Source organism: Protopterus annectens, chromosome 1.part0 (assembly GCF_019279795.1).
Source record: "Protopterus annectens isolate FY-2018-M chromosome 1.part0, PAN1.0, whole genome shotgun sequence".
Lineage (NCBI taxonomy): Eukaryota > Metazoa > Chordata > Ceratodontiformes > Protopteridae > Protopterus > Protopterus annectens.
Genome location: NC_056725.1, coordinates 466,281,298 through 466,304,395, shown reverse-complemented (window position 1 = coordinate 466,304,395; position 23,098 = coordinate 466,281,298). Strand labels below are relative to the sequence as shown.

General features: G+C 42.7%; 1 protein-coding gene across 2 annotated transcripts in view; it reads left to right on the top strand.

The window, feature by feature from the left end:
• The window catches only part of KDM5C (lysine demethylase 5C), a gene marked incomplete at its 5' end in the record, with an annotated part of 2,556,543 nt that overhangs the window by 600,638 nt on the left and 1,932,807 nt on the right, over window positions 1-23,098 (top strand). For both annotated transcript variants that reach the window (XM_044060510.1, XM_044060501.1), the window contains 1 exon segment: window positions 19,681-19,800. In XM_044060510.1, coding sequence (XP_043916445.1) covers window positions 19,681-19,800 — 120 coding nt within the window.

Genomic DNA, 23,098 nt, shown 5'->3' with positions numbered 1-23,098 from the left:
AACAAGGAAATAAGTACAGTAAGCAATGCAGATATCACTAGTGATCCACAGAAGTGCTGAGAAGTTGCGTATTAGGTGGAATTAGCTTCCAGGGAAATAACAAGCAAACAAACAACAAGCATATAAACAAAGCTAGATTCAGCAGGCCTGGATCTAGTCTATGCTAGAGCAAACAAGGTGAACCAATTTCAGTAAGATACAGTTCAAATATTCAGGCACTATAAGCCTTTAACCAGAAATTCCCAGCTCAGAAGGGCAGAGTCCAGCCTCTTCTCCCACAAGAGTGCAGACCACGAACCTTCTTAATGTAAAATAACTGGCCTGAAGCCCAAGTGCCTAAACCAGAACTAATACACTTGGACACTGGGCTCTCAATCAGCAGTTCCCAACTTAGAAGGATGAAAGCTACCTGTCCTGCCACCACAGTGCTTGCCACAAACCTTCCTAATGTAAAACAACTGGTCTGAAGCCCAAGTGCTTAATCCAAAAGACTTGAATGATAGCTACACTTTAATCAAGTTACAACCAAGCAGTAATAAATACCATTGAATACTTTAGAGAATGTCTGGATTAGTGCTCAAGTTACACAAACAAAGCTAGATCCAGCAGGCCCGAATCCAGTCTATGCCACAGCAAACAAGGTGCACCAAATTCAGTAAGAAACAGTTCAGATATGCATGCACTATAAGCCTTTAACCAGAAATTCCCAGCTCAGAAGGGCAGAGTCCAGCCTCTCCTCCCACAAGAGTGCAGACCACGAACCCTCTTAATGTAAAATAACTGGCTTGAAAGCCCAAGTGCTTAAACCAGAATTAATACACTTTTAGAATAACAGACACTGAGCCCTCAATCAGCAGTTCTCAACCTAGAAGGATGTAAGCTACCTGTTCTGCCACAACAGTGCAGACCACAAACCCTCTCAGTGCAAAACAACTAACTGGTCCGAAGCCCAAGTGTTTAAACCAAAAGGCTTAGAATGAGTTACACCAAGCAGTAATAAATACAATTGAGTATTTTAAGATGATGCAAAAGTAAAAAGAAGTAGGTAAAAACACAAGTACAGTAAAAGCAGATGAAATTTTTTTTTTTTTTTTTTATTCCTGAACAAGTGCTGAGATCAAAGAAACAGATTTGAGTGCTGAAACTAGAAAACTGGCTAGTTATAAGAAAAAAAAACAAGCTAGAAGGCTTCCCTCAAACACAGAAGGGCTTGGGGGCTCAGAAGCCTACAAATAGTCTGTACCACTTAAGAAAGGCAGGAATGCAATGCAAACAGTGAAAGATTTCCTACAGGTACAACCTCCACGTTTCAGTAGAATTTGGCCTTCAAAAAATTGGTCCTTTCCAGCCTCGGACAGACCTCAAAGAGGTAGATACAGGTGCCCGAGGGGTAGAGGGCAATCTCAAGGATCATTTAGAGGCAGACAATGGCAAGCACCTACACCAAGAGGTGGAGAGGATAGATCACAGCCATTCAGAAAGCAGAACCAATGACTTTCCCTTTGCATGCCAAGCAAAGCTCTAATGGCAGCACCTTTAGGCGGAAAACTGGCATTATTTTCGAAAAATTGGCATATTGTCACAAAAGACAAATGGATCCTGGACATTATAGACAGAGGCTACAGATTCCACTTTTACACCCTTCCAAAAATGAGAGGCATGCCAAACCTGTCACAAAATCAAAGGGCAGAGGCACAAAAACAAATTTCAGCTCTCATGGACATGAAAGCTATTCAAGAGGTACCTGCACAAGAACAGGTTCAAGGTTTATATTCCAGACTATTCCTGGTACCAAGGAAGGACAAAGATTGGAGACCTATTTTGGACCTATCCATCCTAAACACATATTTACTCGTACCAAAATTCAAGATGCTCACATTACAGCAGCTTCTTCCCATGCTAGGCAAGGAGTCTTGGCTGGTAACATTGCACCTCAAGGAGGCATTACCTGCATGTCCCTATCAGACAAGATTGCAGAAGATACCTCAGATTTCTTGCAGGCTCAACCCATTATCAATTCTCTGCATTGCCCTTTGGCTTATCTACTTTGCCCAGAGTGTTCACGAAATGCCTGGCATCAGTAATTGCCTTCTGCAGACTTCAAGGGATACAAATATACCCATATTTGGACGACTGACTGATCCAAGCGGACAGCAAACACATACTTCTGAAACACCTGGCGTTTGTAATAAAGTTGTTGAACTCTCTGGGATACACAGTCAACAAAAAGAAATCAAGACTAATACCCTCTCAAACAATAATTTTCCTGGGTGCCAGCTTGAATACAAACACCCAGATGGCCTACCTCACGCCAGAGAAACAAGGGCAACTAACTCAATACTTCAGAAAACTGGCAACCTTCACCAGGCTTGACTGCAAGGAAAATCCTGCAGGCTCTGGGATTCATGGCATCTTGCATCCTGCTAATCCCATGTGCAAAGCTGCATATGAGGAAACTTCAATGGTACCTAAAAACTTATGGTCTCAACACAGCCACAGTTTGGAAACAATTATACAACTGATTCCATGCCTCCAAAAGGAATTTCTGTGGTGGGCTCAAGCATGCCAAAGAAACATAGGTCTCCCATTCTGCTTGCCTCAAGCAAATCAAATCATCACAACAGACGCCTCTGACTACGCCTGGGGGGCGCACATAACAGATCAGTGCATTCAGGGCAAATGGTCCCAAAAAGAAAAGCACCTTCACATCAATCAAAAGGAAATGCTAGCAGTAAAAAATGCTATTATGGCTTTCAAAGATCTACTGCATCCAGGCCAGCTATTGATAAGGACAGACAGCACCACAGTGATGTGGTACATAAACAAACAGGGAGGAACCCATTCATATCCCCTGTGCAGGCTAGCCATGTCTGTTTGGAACATGGCTCTGGAATTACAAATCCATCTTCAAGCACAATTCCTGCCAGGCAAGGAAAACACGCTGGCAGACAACCTAAGCAGAAATATGACAGATCCACACGAATGGAAGTTGCATCCTCAAGTTTTTACAAAGATAATTCAAGCATGGGGAAGGCCAGACATAGATCTCTTTGCTACCCACAGAAATAACCAATTGACAAAATTCTGCTCAAGGACCTATCATCCACAGGCCTGGAAAGTGGACGCACTCTCTTTAAGTTGGACAACAATGACAGTTTATGCCTTTCCGCCTCTTCCTCTGCTGCTCAAAGTTCTATTAAAAGCCAGAGCAGACAGACCAAAGTTGATTCTCATTGCTCCAGACTGGCCAAGACAACACTGGTACCCACTTCTGAGGAGCCTGACACATTCCCCACCATGGATCATGCCTCTAATGCCTCTTCTGTTGACTCAGCACAACTTTAAAACTCTTCACAGTCAGCTGAAAACACTCAATCTAGCCGCATGGAGGATTCCTTAAATTCACAACAGACCCTACTCTCCAAGGAGGTGCAGGATGTCATTTTGGAGGCCAGAAGGCCTTCTACTAGAAAAGCCTACTCCGCAAAATGGAAACGGTTTTGTGCCTGGAATCAGAAAAAGGGTCAGAATCCTGGAATACTGAATTTACCTCAAATATTACAGTACCTAGCTGAGATGCTAAGCAGTGGACTTTCATTCTCCTCCATCAAAATCCATGCCTCAGCCATTTCTGCTCAATACAACACTGATCCTCCTTTATTCTCTCACCCTCTCTTAAGACAGTTCCTCAGAGGGGCTAAGAATATAAAACCCCCAAGGAAGCAACCAGTACCTGCTTGGGATCTCAGTTTCATTCTAGAAAAGCTGACCCTGCCTCCATTTGAGCCAGCTGCTTCGACAGAACTGCAATACTTGTCTTGGAAAACAGCCTTCCTTCTGGCTATCACCTCAGCACGCAGGGTTTCGGAACTACAAGCCCTCATGGCTGTGCAGCCTTTCATCATTTTCCATCAGGACAGAGTTTCCTTATGAACCAACCCTTCCTTTATGCCAACGGTAGTATCCAGGGTAGCCTTGAATCAGGCTATCCACTTTACCTACCTTTTACCCTAATCCACAAAACAAAGGGGAGAGACTACTACATTCCTTGGACATTCACATACAGCTTTGTTATTATTTGGACAGAACAAAGCCATTCAGAAAATCAGAGCAACTCTTTTTGTGTCCTATGCTACAGGTGCTCAAGGGAAGGCTATTTCCAAATAGACAATCTCAAAATGGATAGCCCACTGCATACGCTTTTGTTCTTTTCATGGTAAAACTGTACCTACAGGCATCAGATCTCACTCCGCAAGGGCCACAGCTACGTCTGCAGCTTTCCTCAGGGGGGTTCCTATCAAAGATATTTTGGAAGCAGCCACTTGGAGTTCTGTACATACTTTCTCCAAGCACTATCACCTACCATTATACTCCAAATCTAGAGCGGGCTTTGCCACTGCAGTCTTGCAGGGCATCCTTGCTCCTCCTAGTTCCACTTAGTGCCTACCACCCCTTTTTTTTTTTAGCTTTGGGATTCTACCCATGTGTTATGACTGCAGCTGTATGCACGATGAACATAGTACAGTTTTGTACCTATTATAAATGTAGATGTTCGAGTGCTAATACAGCTGCAGTCCAGGTTTCCCTCCCTCCTTCCCCTCTTGGGACAGGCCTAATGGCTAACACCTCCTCATACAACCTGATTGGGGTATTCTTTTATGGTGTATTTGCTTGCAACTACTGTTTTTTTTATTATATTGCATTGCATTATTACATACATTTATGTTTTGCCTTCCTTCTGGGGGCACCTGACATCTGGGGCAAGAAAAACTGAAGAAAATGGCGTCGCCTGGTTCTTTTGTACCCCTGCCGCGCTGAAGTCAGGGAAGAGGCGACGGCGCCGGACCTAGACTTTGGAATTCGGCCGACCGAGGACCCGTCTGACGGCAGGATAACCCATCTGTTATGACTGCAGCTGTTTTAGCACTCAAACATCTACATTTATGGTAGGTACAAAACTGTACTTTTTGCTTAATGCAGTATGCTAATTGTTTTGGAATTCCCTGTGTGTGTGTGTATATATATATATATATATATATATATATATATATATATATATATATATATATACAAAAAATATATATATGTGTGTGTGTGTGTGTGTGTGTGTGTATATATATACATATATATATATATATATATATATATTTTTTTTTTTTTATTTTATTTTATTTAACATTTGTTGACCGGGAATGTCTGACTAGGTTCCACAGAGCCTGTTTTCAGCGGAGGCCCAGGGAGAAATGCTCCAGAAATATATATATATATATATATATATATATATATATATATATATATATATATATATATATATATATATATATATATACATGGGGTCTACTTGGTCTACTACGGTTGATTGAAAACTCACTTGATTGAAAATGAAATTACTAGGACCACTTCACTGAAAACTCACTTGACTGAAACTCATTTCGTTGAAAGTTATAAATGGCCTTTTCCCCACTGTAGTGCGACCCTGGAGTTAGTATATAAAGTAAGGGGGGGGGTGAAGCCCCCCCCACCACATGTCTTGGTTATATATTCTGTTTTGGAAACAGTTATTAATTGCACTTGTAAGTATCACTGTGTATAGTTTAAAATGTTTATAATATGTGGGGGGCATAATTGTGATTATTTTTTAGAAGATCTGCTTTAAGTACCTTACACATTCATGGTATAGATAGTATGTTGTGATTATTGTACACACTGTTTTAAGTATTATCACGGTTTATTTAGCAGAAGATTTAGTAAACTTTTGCTAGAAGAACTGAAGGTGATGCCTGCCATCACCATATTTGGATGGGACTCTTGCTAAATAAATACTGATTGAGTTTCAGTGAGAGCTGTGTTGGCCGGTCATGGGAGAGACTGTCAAGTGCAGTCAAATTTGAGCAGGTCTTGTGTGTGATGTCTGTGAGTATAATCTTGGAGGTTCTAAACGGGTACAGATATCTGTTCCTTGAAGCTCTCCTTTTTAGTGTTTATGCTTCCTAGCCATACGTGTTGTTGAGTTCTCCCACAAGTGTGTTTTTGTGGATGTTTTGGCCCTTTGTAACAGTTGAGGAAATGTAACAGCAAACTATACCAAAAAGCCTCTGAGGTAGTGTATTAACTGCAATCCAAACTAAACACTACACGAAAAAGAAAAAATTGGAAGAAATAAATCACCAGGTATCTCAAAATCTTGTAATCCAACCAAGATTAAGCGTTTTCGTCCATTTCACACTGGCCTTCAGAACAAAGAAAAAACATTTCTCCACATCTTAAATACTATCATCTATTAAAAACAACCAATCACATGCCTTCAATAATTTAAACACCAATTATCAAGTTAAAAACACAAACTAATGACTTTGCACACAAAGATGTAAAAATAATTTTTTTTTAATTTTTTCCTTACTTTTTGCATTTGTCATAGTACACTTTCCTATGTAAAGCTGCTTTATAATTTACCCCAACGTTTAACCCTGGTGTATTGTATGCATTGAAAAGAATCTGCCATTTTAATTCTTTATACTCTAATTTTCTCTCCTTGTCTCCATTAAAATCACCAGGCACACTATCACACAAAAAATAATTTTTTTTAAATCCAAACATGTTAAGGTGTGCTTGTAAAGTGCATTGTCCATGTTTTTATTTTCAATAGCACACAAGTGATCGTACATCATTCTTAACTCCCTATTGGTCTTGCCCATATAGAATGATATACATACAGAGCAGTTGGCCAAATAAACCACAAAAGTTGGATCCACAGTGAAACCTACCTGGAACCTGCCATATTTTACTACTTTTAACTGCCTCAAAATTTGGACCCTCTGCTATAAATCTACAAAAGTTACACTCCGTTACAGTTGACTCTTTCAGCAAGTGACGACAGTAATTTTGCTGAACTGCCTAATTATCCTATTGAAGGAACCAACAGTTGGAGAAAAGTGGTCAAAAATATGATGACTGCACTGGTTATGAGTCCAGATGACCAATTGCACTGTAGTCGGGTACCAGAGAGCATGCCAAGAGTAGTTTTAAACAAAACTTGGTTGTTTGCTGATTTGTAAGCGTCATTACTTGAGCATAAACGACTACAATGGGACATTGGCTTCTAAACAAAAGTTAAAAAATACAGACTAGTTCCAAAAGGCTTACAAGTATTAAAAACACCTAGTGGGCAAGTATTCTGACTCATTTCATGATAAATGGAATGAGCTTTGTCAAATAGCTGGGTTAGCTATTGTTAAAAGAGCACCAGATCCAAGAAGGTAGTCAAGCTATGTAAATGGATAGATGGCTTGCTTGACAAACTTTATTTGGTTGCTTCTGGAAGAAAAATGTTGATTTCTTCAAAAAGATTCACCAAAGTAGAAAATTAGGTGCATCATTATGTAAAAAGAAAGAAAATAAAATTGTAAGAGATCGTTCACTTCATTCTTCACATACTCTACAAAAGGAGTGTGCTGCTTTAAGAGATGAATGAAGAGGTTTTAAGAGCTCTCGTGAGTATGCTCCAATAGTTCATCATGAGGAGGAAACTGAGAGATCTACAGCGCGGCAAAGTAATGTAGGGCCAACAGATATGAGAAACAAGCTTTTTCTATCTCCTTGGTTAAAAAGACTCCGAGAGAGGAGATTAGTGCACAATGAACCAACGGGAGCAGCCGGGAGCAGGATGGAACAAGTATATCGAGGGGAAAACACTTGGGATTCAACAAGCCAGGCGCTTGGTCACAAATGGCAAGAATACAACGCACCCAGGACTTTTATCTGTTTCAGAAGAAGAGAAACGAACGGATGGACAATTATACTCAAAACTTTCAAACTGTTTAACTTATCAGACAGAATTTTGACAGACCATGAATTTGCTGTTTTGAGCAAAGGTTTTAGTTTTATTCCCTTGAAAAGGGCAGATGTTACACAGACTTTAATTGACTTGAAGGGGGTACACACACAAACTTAATTTAAAACTATTTTTTGGAAACGGTGCAACAAAACAAGTGAGTGATTTTATTTTTCCAAGTGTGTACAACCCTCCATTGCACCCCACCATAAAGGCCTTTGAAGAGATGTTCAAAGTTGAAATCGGAGATTTATTGAATAAAAAAAGTGACAAAAAGTTTTATAACTTAACAAAAGTGGAGCAGAAAAGATTTTTGTCTATTAAGAATGATCATTCGATTCGAGTTATGAGGGCGGACAAGGGGGGGTTCAGTGGTCATTGTAAATCAGTCTGATTACGTTAAAGATATACAATATTTATCTGATTATCAGTGCTTTAAAAAGATGTTCACAAAGCCTATAAATATATTGATTCATGGTTATTTGAAAGTGTTTGTGAGGGGGTTATATCTGAATCTATGTATGCTTTTTTTCAGGTATCCAAACCCAAAACTGGAAGTTTATTTGGTATACCAAAATACATAAGGATAATAGAAATCCCCCTTATAGGCTTGTTGTTTCATCCTCTGCTTCTAAATTGGAACCTATTTCAAAATTTATAGGTAGGGCACTTTTAAAATTGGTTCAAAGGTGTGATTCATTCATAAGAGATTAGTTTAATTTTGTATGTAAAATCAAAGATAAAAATGTGGCACCTGAAGATTTGATAGTTACAGTTAAGTCATTATATATCCGCATTCTACATGAAGTTGGTTTGGAGTGGGTGGGGAATGTTAATTAATAGTGATGAATATGAAATTAGCAAGTGCAGGTTCATGTTGGAATGCATGAAACATATTTTAAATAATTTTTTTATGTTTGAAAGTGAACATTATTTGCAAATGAAGGGTGTGGCTGTGGGGGCCAGGATATCTCCCAATTATGCCAATTTGGCGATGGCTTATTGGGAAACCAATATTCTAACCCACCCATTTGGAAGGTAGGGAAAAGATGCGTTTATATCACAGATTTATTGATGATTTGTTTTTTATTTGGAAAGGCGCAAATATTGAGTTGAATACTTTTATTGATAATATGAACAAAAGTACAACTTAAGTTTTTCCTTTACTACTAATGTATGTGTTTGAATTTAAAAGTTTTTAAAAAAAAATTGGAGGATGTCAGGTTCCATTATCAGTTACAAAATGTGGCAACTAATAGTTTATTGCACTACTCTAGTATCCATCCCACTTAAGTCAAGCATGTTATTATCAAGGGGCAGTTAGTGAGATTAAAAAGGCTGACTACAGATGTAACAGTGTTAGACAAGTTTGTAGACGAGTTACATTCAAGGTTTATATACAGTGGGTATCCATCAAAAGTAGTAAGGGATATATTGATAGGGAATACGAATGATCAAGAAAATGAAAAAATTTCACCAGATTGGTCCATGTCTGTGCCCTTGGTTTATAGTATGGATATTGAAGCAATAAAAGGAGTCATAAGAAATAATTAGAGAATATTGCAAGCACATGGAGTAAGTTCAGCAGTAGGTTCTTCCCCCTTTTTCATCAATAAAAGAGCTAAGAATTTTAGAGAGTTAGAATTTAGATTCCATTCCAAAGAAGTAAGTAAACAAGTGCACTTTCAAATGTAATAACTAACTTTTGTAGATTTATAGCAGGGAGTCCAAATTTTGAGATAGTTACCAGTAGTAAAATATGGCAATGGAATGAGGAAGTACAGGAGAGTATACAGAGGAGGAGGCAGGCGAATAAGTGGGATTGTCAGAGAGATGAAAGTAGACAGGAGTATAAGGAGATGAGGCACATGGCAAAGACTAAGACATATAGAGAGTTGTATGAAAGGTTGGACACTAAGGGTGAAAAGGATCTTTACCAATTGGCTAGACAGAGGGACCGAGCTGGGAAAGGATGTGCAGCAAGTAAGGGTGATAAAAGATAATGAGGGGAAACATACTCATAAGTGAGGAGTGTGTGTTGAGCAGATGGAAAGAATACTTTGAGGGATGATGAATGAAGAGAATGAGAGAAGAGAGAAGGTTGGATGATGTGGGGATAGTGAATCAGGAAGTGCAGCAGATTAGCAAGGAGGAAGTAAGGACAGCTATCAAGAGGATGAAGAATGGAAAGTTTGTTGGTCCAGATGACATAGCAGTGGAAGCATGGAGGTGCTTAGGAGTGGAGTTTTTAGTTAGATTGTTCAATGAAACCTTAGAAAATGAGAGGATGCCTGAGGAGTGGAGAAAGTGTTTTGGTACCGATTTTTAAGACTGAGTGATGTGCAGAGTTGTAGTAACTACAGAGGGATAAAATTGATCAGTCACAACATAAGTTATGGGAAAGAATAGTGGAAGCTAGGTTAAGAAGGGAGGTGATGATTAATGATCAACAGTATGGTTTCATGCCTGGAAAGGGCACTACAGATGTGATGTTTGCTCTGAGTGTGTTGAGAGAGAAGTATAGAGAAGGTCAGAAGTTGCATTGTATCTTTGTGGATTTGGAGAAAGCATATGACAGAGTGCCTAGAGAGGAGTTGTGTTATTGTATGAGGAAGTCTGGAGTGGCAGAGAAGTATGTAAGAGTGGTACAAGATATGCATGAGGGTAGTGTGACAGTGTGAGGTCTGCAGTGGTAGTGATGGATGTGTTTAAGGTGGAGGCTGGATTACATCAAGGATCAGCTCTGAACCCTTTCTTATTTGCAGTTATGATGGACAGGTTAACAGACGAGATCAGACAGGAGGCCCCGTGGACTATGATGTTTGCAGATGACATTGTGATCTGTAGTGAGAGTAGGGACCAGGTTGAGGAGACCCTGGAGAGATGGATGTATGCTTTAGAGAGGAGCAGAATGAAGGTCAGCAGGACTAAGACAAGAATGTGTGTGTGAATGAGATGGAGGATAGAGGAATGGTGAGCATGCAGGGATGAGTTTAAATACTTGGGATCAGCAGTTCAGAGTAATGGTGAGCATGGAAGAGAGGTGAAGAAGAGTACAGGCAGGGTAGAATGGGTGGAGAAGAGTGTCAGGAATGATTTGTGACAGACTGGTACCAGTAAGAGTGAAAAGGAAGGTCTACAAGAGGGTAGTGAGACCAGCTATGTTATATGGGTTGAAGACTGTGGCATTGGCAAAGGGTCTATATTATGTGATCGAAAGCCTAAACGTCGACCTGTAAATGTCGAACTCTAACCATCGTGAACGGCCATTTATGCAGATTTTTTCCCTGGGAAAAAATTTGCTTGGCCACCATTGATAATTTGCCCTTTTCCCCAATGTAGAATGATCTCTGAGTTGGTGTATTTAGTTTGGGAGGGGCACAACTCCCCCCCCCCACACACACACAATTGATTAGTGTTTAAAGGTTTGATTTGTTTCCTGCAGCCAAGCAAATTTTTTTTCATGGAAAAAATTTGCGTAAATGGCCGTTCACTGTTTTAAGGGTTCAACATTTACGGGTCAACGTTCAGGTGTTCGATCACGTTAATGTTCAATCACGTAATATAGACCCTTGACTAAAAGGCAGGAGTCAGAGCTAGATGTGGCAGAGTTGGAGGTTAAGATTTGCACTGGGTGTGACGAGGATGGACAGGATTAGAAATCAGTATATTAGAGGGTCAGCTCAGGTTGGACAGTTTGGAGACAAAGGCAGAGAGGCAAGATTGCTTTGGTTTGGACATGTGCTGAGGAGGGATGCTGGGTATATTGGAAATAGGATGCTAAGGATGCAGCTGCCAGGTAAGAGGAAAAGATGAAGGCCTAAGACGAGGTTTTATGTATGTTGTTAGAGAGGACATGCAGGTGGATGGTGTGACAGAGCAAGATGCAGGGGACAGGAAAAAATGGAAACGGGTGATCTGCCGTGGCGACCCCTAATGGGAACAGCCGACAGAAGAAGAGAAGATGACTAGTAGTAAAATATGGCAGGTTCCAGGTAGGTTTCACTGTGGATCCACTTTTGTGGTTTATTTGACCAAGTGCTCTGTATGTACATTATTCTATATTAGCAAAACCAGTAGGGAGTTAAGGACGTATGAGCACTTGTACGCCATTAAAACTAAAAACATGGACAGTGCACTTTACAAGCACACCTTAACATGTTTGGATTTTAAAAAATGTCTTTTTTGTATGATAGTGCACCCAGTGATTTTAATGGAGAGAAGGAGGGAGAATTAGGGTATAAAGAATTAAAATACCAGATTCTTTTCAAAGCATACAGTACATCTGGGTTAAATTATAAAGCAGTTTTACATAGGAAAGTGTACCACAACAAATGCAAAATGTAAGGAAAAAATAAAAAAATGTTTTATTTAAAAAAAAAAAAATATATATATATTTTTTTTTTCTAAAATTTATTTTTACATCTTTGTGTGCAATGTCATTAGTTTGTGTTTTAAACTTGATCATCATCTTCTTCTTTCGACTTTTTCCCGGTTAGGGGTAGCTACAGCGGATCACCTGTCCACTTTAATTGGTGTTTAAATGATTGAAGCCGTGTGATTCGTTGTTTTAATAGATGACAGTGTTTAAGATGCGGAGAAATGTTTTTTCTTTGATGTCCTTCAAGGATGCATCTGCAGTCCTTACATATGGGTTGTCCTGCCTCAGGCAGCCCTTCGGTCGGCTGGATTCCAAAGTCTGGGTCCGGCGTCGGCTGATGTCGCCCTCTCCCCGACGTCAGAGCGCCTGGGGTATAAAAGTCAGCCGACGCCATCTTCCTCCGTCTTTCTTGCCGCGTGGTGCCCGAAGCAGAAGCAGTTCGCAAGTGCCGGTCGGCCATCTCCTGTAAATTCAGCTACCGAAGACTTCAAAAAGCTAAGTACCCCGTTGGGGACTCTCTCTTGCCTCAGCTGATGTCAGATCAGACGCTTAAAGTTAATAATTGCTTGACTTGTGGGAAACAAATACCTCATAAGGATTTCCATTCCTACTGCCTCCCTTGCCTAGGCCCAGACCACGACGTCTTGGCCTGTACTGCCTGTGCCTCCTTTAATCGACGCACTCTTAGGCGTCGGTCGGAGTTTGCAGAGGAATTTTTTGGGGCTAGTTTCTCTTATAAAATGACGTCGGAGACTCCGACTTCTCATTTAACCAAAAAACAGAAGGACAAGGACCGACACACGCGGACTGTGGTTTCGGCTGAAACCACGCCTAGGCCTACCGCGAGTGTCTCGGTCTCGGCTGAAGCCGAGTCCTTGGTACTTCCGACCGTGGAAACGGTACAACCGACAGCCTCGGCCCCGGAGGCTTCTTCCGAGTCGGTTATGGATTTACCCTCGGAAACCTGTGTTCAGGAAACTACCGACACCATTCCCTTAGACAAGACTACCCCAGCAAGTGGTGCAGCCAGGCCCCCTGCATCCATGTCCATTAAAGCGTTCACTAGGGCTAAAGCTGCTAAGCAACAAAAAACTCTGCCTCCCAAGACTATTTCTCAGGGATCCACTACAGGTTCACAGATGCTAAGTTTGGCTGAGGATCTTATTTCCTTAATCAGGGGATCCCAGCCTCATCCGGACAGGGGCTCTCAACCCCCTCTAGACAAAAGGCCCAGGGTTGAGTCCGCTGATCCTCAGTCCTCTGATGGCTCTGCTCTGTCAGATTACAAGGAGGAGGCCTTCACGGCCTACGAGGATTCTGATGCAGAGGAATCCATTCCCTCTGCCTCCCCTCCTGAAGAGCTGTCCTTTGGGGAGACCCTTCACTCCATGAGAGAGCATTTAATGGCAGGGCCAGGAATTCTCTGATTCCAGGAAGAGATTAAGGACTTTTCTTCATTTACCTCAGCATAGACCTTTGGCTATTCCTCCTGTTTTAAGTGTCATTGATGATGTGTATTCTGAGTCTAGCACTACCCCTGACACCCTTCCTCCGGATCCTGTTAAACCCGATAGGTACTACAGGGTCCTGGACTCGCATCATTTCCTTTACAAGGCCCACTCTGCTGACCCAGAAACTATTTACCAGGGTCCTAAAGGGGTTGCAGCTGCCACGACTAAAAATCCACTGCCCTCTGAAAGGGAGTCCAGGGCTTTAGAGAGATGGGGTAAAAAAGTGTATACTTCTTCCACTCTGTCTATGAGGGCTTTAAATTGTCAATTTCATATGATAGTCTTCTTCTTCTTTCGGCTTTTCCCGGTTAGGGGCCGCCACAGCGGATCACCTTGTCCGCACATTGATTGGCAGTGGAGTTTTACAGTGTCGAGTTGCCAGCCCGGCGCCCAACCTTCCACAAAAGGCACACTCACACGCACACCTAGGGCCAATTTAGAGTGTCCAATCCACCTGCAGCATGTCTTTGGGATGTGGGAGGAAACCGGAGCACCCGGAGGAAACCCACGCGACCACAGGGAGGACATGCAGACTCCACACAGAAGGCACCCCAGCCAAGGATCAAACCGGAGAACCTCTTGCTGTGAGGCGGCAATGCTAACCACTGCACCACCGTGGCCGCCCCAATTTCATATGATACAGTACCAAGAGTATTTGTTGGATGAATTGCAGAAAAAGCTGTCTTCTCCTGAACCCCTAGACCGTAAGTCACTTCAGGATCTGGTACATAATTCACAACAGGTTAGCAACCATTTCTTGCAGTGTGGTTATGATGCATTGGAAGCTTCATGTAGGTCAGCAATGACAGGTGCAGTCATACGTAGACATGCTTGGCTGAAGGAACAATCTCTGCCAGATTATGTTAAGGCTAAGCTTCTGGTTGCTCCACTAGAAAAACAAAAGTTATTTGGCTCCACTGCTCAGGAGGTCTTAAAGAAATTTGAGGAAAAGGCTAAATCTGTACAAACAGTCAAAGATTTCCTCCAGGTACAACCACCAAGATTCAGCAGAAATTGGCCTTCTAAGAATTGGTCCTTTCCGGAAGAGAGATATCAGAGGCAAGAACAGGTGTGCCATAGGGAGAGGGCAAGCTAGAGGCTCCTACAGAGGACGTCAATGGCAGCCTCCTAACCAGCGAGGTAGTGCAGGACCAACTGCTGCACAAGGACAGACTCAATGACTTCACCTTGATCCCGCCAACCAGGGCTCAATTAGAAGCACCTTTGGGCGGAAAATTGTCTTTATTCTCAAGAAATTGGCACAGTATTACAAGGGACAAATGGACACTGCAAATAATAGACAAAGGATACAGGTTCCATTTCCATACATTACCAAAAAGAAAAGGAATGCCAAACCTGCCACCAAATCAAAGGGCAGAGGCTTTAAAACAAATTGCCAACCTATTGCAAATGAAAGCTATAGAAAAGGTTCCTCTCGCAGAACAAGGCCAAGGATTTTATTCCAGACTATTCCTTGTCCCAAGAAAAGAAAAACAATGGAGGCCTATTCTCGATTTGTCCGCACTCAATACTTATCTCATTGTGCCAAAATTCAAAATGCTGACCCTACAGCAACTCCTTCCCATGCTGGGCAAGGGGTCTTGGCTGGTAACTCTAGACCTCAAGGAGGCATACCTGCATGTCCCTATCAGACAAAGTTGCAGAAGACACCTCAGATTTCTTGCAGGTTCAGAGCATTATCAAATCTCAGCATTGCCCTTTGGCTTTTCTACTGCGCCCAGAGTATTCACGAAATGCCTGGCATCAGTAATTGCACACTGCAGACTTCAGGGGATTCGAATATACCCGTATCTGGATGACTGCCTTATACAAGCGGACAGCCAACAAACTTTGGAAAAACATTTGAATTATGCCATCCGCCTTCTGCAGGCCTTGGGATACACAGTCAACATTCACAAGTCAAGACTTGTGCCATCCCAAAGAATAACTTTTCTGGGTGCGGAACTAGATACAACCACCCAAATGGCTTTTCTCACAGAAGAAAAACAGACAACTACCGGATTACTTCAAAAATCTGACAAAACAAACTCAGATGACTGCAAGGAAAATCCTGCAAGCCCTGGGTTACATGGCATCGTGCATTCTTCTGATTCCACAAGCAAGGCTGAATATGAGAAAACTACAATGGTACCTAAGGAGTTTATGGTCTCAGCACAATCACAGCCTAGAAACTTTGATACCACTCATTCGATGCCTTCAAAAGGAATTCCTGTGGTGGGCCCAAGCAAGCCAGTCAAACAGGGGTCTGCCTTTCAGCAAACCAGTAACCAGCCAAACCATTACCTCGGACGCTTCAGACCATGGATGGGGAGCACACATGGAGGACAGATGCATCCAAGGTCTATGGTCTCAGAAAGAATTGCGCATGCACATAAACCAAAAGGAAATGCTGGCAGTGATGCATGCAATCGAGGCCTTCAAGCACTTTCTACATCAAGGCCACCTGCTAATAAGGACAGACAATACCACAGTTATGTGGTACATAAACAAGCAAGGAGGTAGCCATTCCTACCCTCTTTGCAGACTAGCAATGAATCTTTGGGAACTTTCCCCTAAAACTCGATATAGAGCTGCAATCCCAGTTTGTGCCAGGAAAGGACAATATACTGGCGGACAGCCTAAGCAGAAATACCATGGATCCACACGAATGGATGCTACACCCAGACATCTTCCTTCAGATAACACAATTTTGGGGAAGGCCGGACATAGATCTTTTTGCCTCCCACCACAATCATCAGCTGAAGAAATTCTGTTCAAGGACATACCACCCACAAGCATGGAAAGTGGACGCCCTCTCTTTCAGCTGGAATACTCTAACAGTGTATGCATTTCCACCTCTTCCACTAATGACCAGGGTCTTACTGAAAATCAGGACAGAGCAGCCAAAAGTGATTCTAATAGCCCCGGACTGGTCAAGGCAGCACTGGTACCCACTGTTACGATGCCTGTCGCACATGAAACCGTGGCCTCTACCACAATGGTCACTTCTTCTGACACAGCACAATTACAAAACTCTGCACTCCAGCCTGAAAACCCTGCAGCTGACAGCCTGGAGAATACCTTGACTCCTCACCAGGAAAAGCTATCCAAGAGAGTGAAGGATATCATCATGGAAGCTTGCAGACCTTCCACGAGAAAGGCATATTCAGCAAAATGGAAAAGATTCCACACTTGGAGCACCGCAAAGGGCCTAGATGCCACAGTGATGAGCATGGCACATATCCTGGAATACTTGGCAGAAATGCTCCACAATGGCCTTTCTTACTCTTCCATAAAAATTCATGCTTCAGCAATTTCAGCAGAATACAATACTGATCCACCTGTCTTCTCTCATCCTCTCCTAAGGCAGTTTCTAAGAGGAATTAAAAATGTAAAGCCACCAAGGAAGCCACCATTGCCTACATGGGACTTGAACTTTGTGTTAGAAAAGTTGACACTTCCCCCTTTTGAACCAGCAGCAACAGCAGAATTACAGTACTTATCTTGGAAAACTGCTTTCCTGCTTGCAATCACTTCAGCAAGAAGGGTTTCTGAATTACAGGCATTAATGGCAGTACAGCCCTTCCTTATCTTCCATCAGGATAGAGTGTCCATGAGAACTAATCCTACATTTATGCCAAAGGTGGTCTCCAGGGTATCATTAAACCAAGCAATCCACCTACCTACATTCTTCCCCAACCCACAGAACAGGGGGGAAAGACTACTACATACCTTGGATGTGCATAGGCAATTGCGCTACTACCTGGACAGAACCAAGAACAATAGAAAAACTGACAAGCTTCTGGTAGCATATGCAACAGGAATGGAAGGAAAAGCAATTTCAAAACAGACAATCTCAAAATGGACAGGAAATTGCATTAGATTTTGTTACTCTTTTCATGGAAAGACAACACCAGAAAACATCAGACCTCACTCCACAAGGGCTACAGCCACTACTACAGCTTTTTTACGAGGAGTGGCTACCTAGGACATTTTAGAGGCTGCTACTTGGAGCTCCGTGCATACATTTGCCAAGCATTATAATCTACCTTTATACTCCAGATCCCGAGCAGGTTTTGCCACTGCTGTTTTGCAAGGGATCTTAACTACACCATAATCTTCTTAGTACCTCCTCCCCCAGTTTGGCTATGGTATTCTACCCATTTGTTAGGACTGCAGATGCATCCTTGAAGGACATAGTACAGTTTTGTACCTACCATAAATGTAGATGTCCGAGAGGTATGCATCTGCAGTCAGGATTACCCTCCCTCCTTCCCCTCTGTGGTACTCCTAGGGTATTTGCCCATCTTGTAGCTAGCTGGGGGAATCTATTATGGTGTATTTGTTTGTATATATATGTATATACCTGTTTATTTTTATTTGCTCTCTACTATTTGGAATCATTTGCATTTATCCAAATTTAGCCTTCCTAGAGGGCACCTGGCATCTGGGGCAAGAAACACTGAGGAAAATGGCGTCGGCTGATGCCTATATCAATCCTCCAAGAAAACCACCGATGCCTACAATGGGACCTTAACTTCATGTTGGAAAAGTTGACTCTACCTCCCTTTGAACCAGCAGCATCTTCAGAGTTACAGTTCCTGTCTTGGAAGACTGCCTTCCTTCTGGCCATAACATCAGCAAGAAGATTATCTGAATTGCAGGCACTCATGGCAGTACAACCATTTCTTATTTTTCATCAGGACAGAGTCTCCTTGAGAACCGATCCTTCATTCATGCCAAAGGTGGTATCCAGGGTCTCATTGAACCAAGCTATTCACCTGCCTACCTTCTTTCCAGATCCGCAAAACAAGGGAGAAAAACTTCTGCATACCCTGGACATTCACAGACAGTTACGCTACTACTTGGACAGAGCTAAGACTTTCAGAAAAACTGACCAGCTGTTGGTAGCATATGCTGCAGGCATCCAAGGCAAAGCAATTTCCAAACAGACAATTTCAAAATGGATAGGAAATTGCATTCGATTCTGCTACTCTTATCATGGAAAAACTGTGCCAGCTAACATCAGGCCTCATTCCTCCAGAGCCACAGCCACCTCCACAGCCTTTTTAAGAGGGGTGGCTACCAAGGACATTTTAGAAGCTGCTACATGGAGCTCTGTGCATACATTTTCCAAGCATTACAATTTGCCCTTATATTCCAGATCCAGAGCAGGCTTTGCTACGGCAGTCCTGCAGGACATTTTAGCTACACCATCATTTTCTTAGATCCTACCACCCCCAGCTTGGCTATGGTATTCTACCCATATGTAAGGACTGCAGATGCATCCTTGAAGGACATAGTACAGTTTTGTACCTACCATAAATGTAGATGTCCGATAGGTATGCATCTGCAGTCAGGATTTCCCTCCCTCCTTCCCCTCTGTGGTATTTCTTGGGTAGTTATCCCTCTTATAGCTAGCTGGGGTTATCTATTATGGTGTATTTGTTTTTTATTACTGTGCATGTTTGGAATATTTTGCATTTCTCCAAATTTAGCCTTCCTTAGAGGGCACCTGGCACCTGGGGCAAGAAAAACTGAGGAAGATGGTGTCGGCTGACTCTTTTATACCCCAGGCGCTCTGACGTCGGGGAGAGGGCGACATCAGCCAACGCCGGACCCAGACTTTGGAATCCGGCCGACCGAAGGGCTGCCTGAGGCAGGACAACCCATATGTAAGGACTGCAGATGCATACCTATCGGACATCTACATTTATGGTAGGTACAAAACTGTACTTTCTGAAGAAGGCCAGTGTGAAATTGCCAAAAGCGCTTAAACTTGGTTGGATTAAAAGATTTGGAGATACCTGGTGATTTATGTCTTCCAAGTTTGTTTTTCGTGTTATGTTTCGTTTGGAGTTGAGGAAATGTATATATTGGGTTGTTCCAGTAGTTTGTTAATGTGTTTTAGCATTTTCATATCTTTGAGTATAAAATGCTTTTTCTTTTATTTCCAGGAGTGTAAGAAGCCACCTGAGGCGTTTGGATTTGAGCAAGCCACCCGAGAGTATACTCTGCAAAGCTTTGGTGAAATGGCAGATACTTTTAAGTCGGATTACTTCAGTATGCCTGTTCATGTAAGTTTTTGCCAATTCTTTCACCTAGCTGATTTCTGCTAGTGGTCTGGATTACTGCAATGTGTGTACTTAATGATGGAAGTTGTCCACAAGACACTAGTCTGGTATTACTTCAATTATTGATGTCCTTCAAGGATGAGTACTAGAGCTAGGCCTGTGAGAGGGGGTTTTAGCAGGCACGGTCTTTGAAGATTTAGCTGCTTTAGCCCAGGAAAAAGCCTTAACTGACATGGATGCAGGGGGCCTAGCAGCTCCACGTGCATGAGTAGATATATCTAAAGGGATCTGATAAATCCTGAGAACCTGTAAGAGCAGGTGGAATTTCAGTAGCAGATTCAGCCATGCTGGATGAGGCCTCGGTTGTAGGAGGCATGCTTTCGGCCAAAGGAAGAACCGCAGACTCTGTTTCAGCCGAAACCGAGACACTCGCGGTTGGCTTAACCGTGGTTTCGGCCGAAACCGCGGACCACAAGTGTCGGTCCTTTTCCTTACACTTTTTAGCTAATTGTGAAGTCGGAGTCTCCGGCATGTTGTAAGCAAAAGCGGAGCCGAAAAAATCCTCTGCAAACTCCGACCAACGTCTAAGTGTCCGTCGGTTAAAGGAAGCACAGGCTAGACAAGCTGCTACGTCGTGGTCTGGGCCTAAGCAAGGTAGGCAGTAAGAGTGGAAATCTTTGAGGTATTTGTTTCCCACAAGTTAAACAGTTATTCACTTTTTCTGACATCGGCTGAGGCAAGAAAGAGTCCCCAATGGGGTACTTAGCTTTTTAGAAGTCTTCGGTAGTAGCAATCTCTGGTTCTGACCGACCGGCACTTGAACAGCTTCTGCTTGAGCGCCACGCAAGAAAGACTGGGGAAAATGGCGTTGGCTGATGCCTTTATACCCAATTGACAGCAGCTATGACGTCGGGTGAAGTGCGACATCAGCCGAGGCCAGACCCAGATTTTGGAATCCGGCCGACCGAAGGGCTGCCTGAGGCAGGACAACCCATTTGTTAGGACTGCAGATGCATACCTCTCGGACATCTACATTTATGGTAGGTACAAAACTGTACTTTGTGAATGTGGAAATAAGCTTGAATCTTCCAAGAGTCTTTGTTTTTCATTAGTGTGATGCATATTTTTGGGTGGAAGACTCAAGTTTCTGTACAAGCTTAATGTTTCACCTTTGAGCTAACCATTATATCTGCTCATTAAACCTCCATGTTAGTGTATTAGCCCATATCGTTTGCTAGCTTTGCTGGCAGCTTCAATTTTGTAGGCGTCATTGCCATATTGTAGATGTTCTTCATGTTTTACTGTTGCAGTCATCAAACTTGGGTTATCTGCCTGCAGGTAGCTCTGTCAGCCCAAATGCCAGGGTCTTGGGATTTCTGCATCGGATACTGTCGCTTCTTCCATGACGTCAAGTCGTCAGGGGTATAAAACAGCAGCCGACGCATTACATCAGTCTTTCTTGCCAAGGAGCCCAAAGCAGAAGCAGTTCGCAAGTGCCGGTCGGCCACTACCTGAAATTTTCATTTTTCAAGTTTTAAACCTGAAGTCTTCTAAAGCTAAGTACCCCGTTGGGGAGCCTTTTTTCTTGCTCTAACCAATGTCAGAAAAAGTTAACAATTGTCTTGTCTGTGGAAAGCAAATACCTCACAGAGATTTTCATTCTTACTGCATCATCTATTTAGGCCCAGACCACGACGTCCCTCGCTGTCGGTTTTGTGCCTTAACCCTCGCTGTCGGTTTTGTGCCTTAACGCCCGAACAATTTGTCGTTGGGCTATCTTTGTTGCTAAATTCTTTCGCTGTCGTTCTCCGTATTCCGAAATGGCTTCGATAAGCCATCTGACTACTGATCTTCCGAAAAAAACAAAGATAAAGACAGGGGCAGACCGTATAGATCCAAAACTGTCGACGCTTCGGTTAAGCTAGTCGCCAGTCTGCCAGTACTCGGTGAGGTGCCTTTGCGGCCCCTGATGCCTGCTTCTACAGATTCACAGGCCCCTGCTGAGACCCATTCTGAGTTCGAAATGCTGTGAGATTCTTCATAGACTATGGAACCTGCAGGTATCTCTACCTTGGATGGGTCCGGAGCCGCTGTACAGGCACCGGCTTCTGAGGGCATTTTCTGACCTACCAATGTTCGAATTAAACCGACTTAGTTTTTAGCTAAAACTGCCGCGTTTCTTAGGCCCAGAGTAAGCACTACACCTAGAAAACCGATGACCAAAGCGCATGCTCAGGCTTGCATGCCACAAAAACAAATGCTTAGAATGGCTGAAGACCTTATTACCCTAATTAGGGGAAGCCAGCCTTCCCTGCTAAGAGACAAAGAATTGATTTTCATTCTGATTCTACAGACTAAAAGTTCGATGACTCTGACCCTTCTGATTATCAGAACATGCCCTTAACCTATGAGGATTCAGATGCAGAGAAATCCATTCCCTCTGCCTCCCCTCCAGAGGATTTTTCTTTAGGTGAAACCTTGCATACTTTGAGAGCAATTCCTCTGGGGAATGCCAGGACTACCCTCAGTCCAAAAAAAGACTCATATAATTTTTAGAGTTGCCTCGGCACAGGCGGCTAGGTATACCCCCTGTCCTGGATGTTGTAGATGTCTTCATGGAATCTAGTCTTACTCCAGACACTTTACCCCTGGCCCCTAGAAAACAACTGGTACTACAGAGTCCCTGATTCTCATACGTCTCTCTCCAGGAATCCTACTGCGGATCCAGAGACCATTTCCCAGGGACCTAAAGGTATAAAGGCTACTACAGCCAAAAACCCTATCCCTTCAGACAGGGATTCCAGAGCTTTAGACAAATGGGGTAAGAAGGTATATACCTCTGCAACTCTTGCCACCAGGGCATTAAATTGCCAGTTTCACATGTTGGAAGTACCAACAACGTATTATGGAACTAAATTAACAAAAAATGGGATTACTTCCAGATTGTGCAAAAAATAAAGAATTACAAGAGTTAATGCATTCTGCAAACCAAGTTAGTAAGCATAATTTGCAGTGCAGCCTTGATGCCCTAGAAGCATCTTGCATGGCTGCAGTCACTGGGTCTGTAGTAAGAAGGCATGCTTAGCTGAAGGAACAAATATTGCCAGATCATGTCCAATCAAAATTACTAGACGTTCCTTTAAATAAGGACCATTTGTTTGGCACCAAAGCAGAAGAGGATGTCCTTCATGGATGCATCTGCAGTCATAACAAGTGGGTTGTCCTGTCGTCAGGCAGCCCTGCAGTCGGCCGGATTCCAAAGTCCGGGTCCGGCTTCGGCTGATGTCGCACTCCACCCGAC